The sequence below is a fragment of the Juglans regia genome, chromosome 8 (assembly GCF_001411555.2).
Source record: "Juglans regia cultivar Chandler chromosome 8, Walnut 2.0, whole genome shotgun sequence".
In the NCBI taxonomy this organism is placed as follows: domain Eukaryota; kingdom Viridiplantae; phylum Streptophyta; class Magnoliopsida; order Fagales; family Juglandaceae; genus Juglans; species Juglans regia.
This window is the reverse complement of record NC_049908.1, coordinates 17,252,659-17,256,473: the sequence shown is the minus strand read 5'-3', so window position 1 is coordinate 17,256,473 and position 3,815 is coordinate 17,252,659. Positions and strand designations below refer to the sequence as shown.

Here is a 3,815-nt window from a genome sequence, read left to right as displayed (position 1 = left end):
TAGCAAAGTAAGGGATGCCCATAAGGTTTGGGCATTTTCTCCATATAGTCGTAGTATTTTGACTCTGATAAAGAACATGGTCTAAGTCTTCGAAAGCACCTTCCTCACAGCACTCACACTTTGATGCCACAGGAATGCCAGTCCTTCTTAAACGCTCATCCACACTAAGACTATTTGAAAAAGCCTTCCACATTACGACATAAAAGTTTTTCGGCATAGAGGCATGCCATATCTAGTCCGACCATTGATTTTTTGGAGTCACTACTAGAACATAATCCCAAGCACTTCGAGTAGTGAATTCACCTTCTGAGTTTTCCATCCAAATTAAGACGTATGTGCCTTCCTTCGTGTACCCTATGGAAGACATAATACTATCCGTTAACTCCCTTCCCACAAGCTGAACCAAGAGATCTACATCCGAAATATTATCAATCATGCACTCCTTAATTTTCAGCTTCTGCAAATTCACAATACAATGTTGCTCACAAATAGGACCTGTATCCATCTACTTATCCCTCCAGAAAGAAACATTCACCTCTTTCACACACCATTTTGATTGATTCAACACTAGTGGAATGCAACCCATCACCATTCTCCAAAAAACGAGTCCCTTTCTTAGGATTAACCACAGAAATGTGTTGATCCTTCACATACTTAGACTTAAAGAACTTAGCCCACAAGGAATTACCAGTCAAAAACTGCCATGCAAATTTGAGATGAAGAGATTTTTGAACCTCATTCAAACTGCGCAGACCAACTCCTCCCTCATTTGTCGATTTACAAAGCTTATCCCAACCCACCCACTTCCTCTTTAGCTTACCTTCCACCACTCCCCAAAGAAGGTACTGAGCATCCTGTTAATAGAGCATAAAACATTATCCGAAACTTGAAGAATAGCCAACAAGTGAACTGGCATACTAGAAAGAACATGCTGTAACCGAGCCCCAGTAGGAAGAAACTTCATCTTCCATCCCTTTATTTTCATTCTTATTCGATTCACCAACTCCTCTAGGTACAAGCCCTTCATCCGGCCAGAGATAACAGTAACCCCTAAGTACTTAATTGGAAATTGCCCCTCCGTAAATCCTATAATCCTCAGAAGCACACATTGCCTGTGTCTCGATATTTTCTCGAAGTAAAAAATGAGGACTTCGCCTCGTTAACCACCTGCCCTGACCACTTCGCATATTGCCTAAGAGTATCTTTAAGCACCCACAGACCCTTTCCCTCCATTAGAAAAAATCACCATGCCATCTGCATATAACAAATGCGAAATTAAAGGTCCACTATGTGGATGAGAAAAATATCCAACCTCACCTACCTCAAATCTACTCCTCATAAGGCAAGAGAAAATCTCCTCCACGATAATGAACAAATAGGGCAAAAGGGGATCTTCTTGACGGAGACCCCTTCCTCCTTTAAAGCAGCCTTTAGCCATCCCATTCATGACTATGGAATACCACGAAGTAGTGACACATTGTTGAACAAGATTGCATACCCCAACAAAAAAACCAAAAGCCCTCAACACATGAACTAGAAAAGCCCAATCAATAGTATCATAAGCATTAGCCATGTCAATCTTCATCATATTCCCCCCCCCCCCTTCTAACTAGCTTGCTAATATCATGAATCAACTCTTGGGTTAAACTTATGTTTTAAAAAATGCTCCTCCCAGGTAAAAATGCCCCTTGTTTCGAGAAATAATTCGACTTAAAATCGACGTCAACCTTCCCACCTTAATCTTGGAACATATTTTATACACCACCAAACATAAACTTATCAGCCTAAAATTCTCAAAACAAGGACTTAATACTTTGGGAATAAGCACAATGAAAAATGAAGTATAAAATATGGGAAGTGGAGAGTCACGAAATAAATCACATATAGTCACATATAGCTACCACCAAATCCATTTTGACAATCTCCTAGCAATGGCAAAAAAATCCTTAACCGAACCCATCCGGGCCTGGACTACTATCCACCAGGATGAAAAATAAAAACTCTTTAATCTTTGCTCTGAAAGAATTCTGCAGATACTCTAGTTTTATATATCCGAAACACAAGCCTGCACTAACGCCGAAAGATCTGGCAGCGGGCATCCTTGTCTCGCTTGAAGGAATTGCTCAAAATGCTCTACTGCGCCATCATGAATAGCTTTTGGAGATGATAACACTCTACCACCTCTAAGACACATCTCATGGAAAACATAATTCATCCTCGACTGAACCGCCTAGAAGAAGAAGAGTTAATCTCACCATGATCAATCCAAGGCTGATTACTGAGCTAGACAGGTCTCCTCCCTCTTCAACCAAGCTCAGAGCTCTACTTTTGAAGCAAGAACATCACACTCAACACCTTCAAAAAACCCTTCTGGAGCCGTGCTTCCCCTTCATCCACTTCATCCTCCAACCTTTTAATATGCACCAACATCCAACCAAAAACCTCTTTATTACAATGTTGAAGTGCATCTTTATCCTCTTTAATTTATTTGCCAACTTCCAAAGACCCTCACCCATGGCCTCTTCCTACCATGCCCTTGATACACAATTTCAAAAATCGTCATGGGACATCCACATTTGCTAGAACTTGAAAGAAGTCAAACCATACTACATTGAAGACTCAGACAAACCAAGAACCATCAGTGCGTGATCCGAAGTCAAACGAGGCAAGTATTTCAAAGAACTGCTTGGAAACGAATCCAAACATTTAGAGTTACATAGAGCTCTATCCAAATGAGCTCAACTTCTAGCCATCCCGCCATGACCATTACACCAAGAAAACTTGTTCCCACTAAAAGGAATTTCCACCAGACCCCCAACATCCATAAACCTATAGAAATCCTCCATTGTACTCAGCAATCTTAGATTACCACCCCTTCTCTCACTATCTTCCCGAATAATATTAAAATTCCCAAGAACCACCCACGGAAGAGTAAGCGAACTAAAGCCTATCAAGTCAGACCATAGAGACCTTCTCTCGAAATACAAACATTTTGCATACACAGCTGAAACCACCAGGGATAAATGCTTCTTGAAAATCAGCATCATCACTTGTTGATTATAAGCTCTAAGAACACTAACATGCACCTTCGCTTCCGAGAAAATCCATAACTTACCCTCATGTGCACCATTCGAAAAATTGGCATCAAACCTCAACATATTCTGCCATCTTAACATCCTACTATCCTCCCTAAAATGCTCAGCCACAATGAGAACCTTGGGTTTAAACTTCTTCAGGAGAGACTGAAGTCTACTCTTCGAGGTCCCAAGCCCTTGAACATCCCAGAACATAATCTTATCTATCATAAGTCTAGGCGAGAGGGCCTGCTAGGAGCCTAGGTAGAGCTACGTAATATTCTTCCATTTTTCCTGTCCTTACAATTCACAAGTTTTGAATCCGAAAACCATCCCTCTCCTTCCCCAAATGAGGAAGACCCCCTTCGCCATCATTCTCTGAACCCGCTTTCTCCTCACCCCCATCAGAAAAAAACAACAACCTGCACTCCCTCTTCAAGATCACCTACTGCTTCATCCCTCACAAGAGTGACCTCCCCTATACCATCCCAGCCCCCTGAAACAACTCCCTTCACAGGAACCCGGGCCACCAAAACTAGAGAAACCGACTCTGCCCCACATTTTTCCAAGTCTTCACGTGCTAGAACATCACCTTTAAGCAAGACCACCTCCTCGTGGACCCTACCAATATTCCCATGCACCAGAGCACCATCTGTGCACATGACCACGTGCTCCTCCTCCTGGCTACCATGCTAATCATGCATGATCCCAAGCCCTGCACTCTACCTGGCACCCATAAAA

At 42.1% G+C, this 3,815-nt stretch overlaps 1 protein-coding gene across 1 annotated transcript; it reads right to left on the bottom strand.

The window, feature by feature from the left end:
- Window positions 1-2,738: 2,738 nt before the first annotated feature.
- On the bottom strand, window positions 2,739-3,305 carry LOC108981551. Its single transcript, XM_018952769.1, has one exon. It carries the CDS (start codon window positions 3,303-3,305, stop codon window positions 2,739-2,741), a length of 567 nt encoding a protein of 188 aa, XP_018808314.1.
- Window positions 3,306-3,815: the final 510 nt, after the last annotated feature.

Excerpts from the sequence above, each read along its gene's own strand:
- LOC108981551 (XM_018952769.1), bottom strand. The coding sequence starts at position 3,305 with ATGATAGATAAGATTATGTTCTGGGATGTTCAAGGGCTTGGGACCTCG.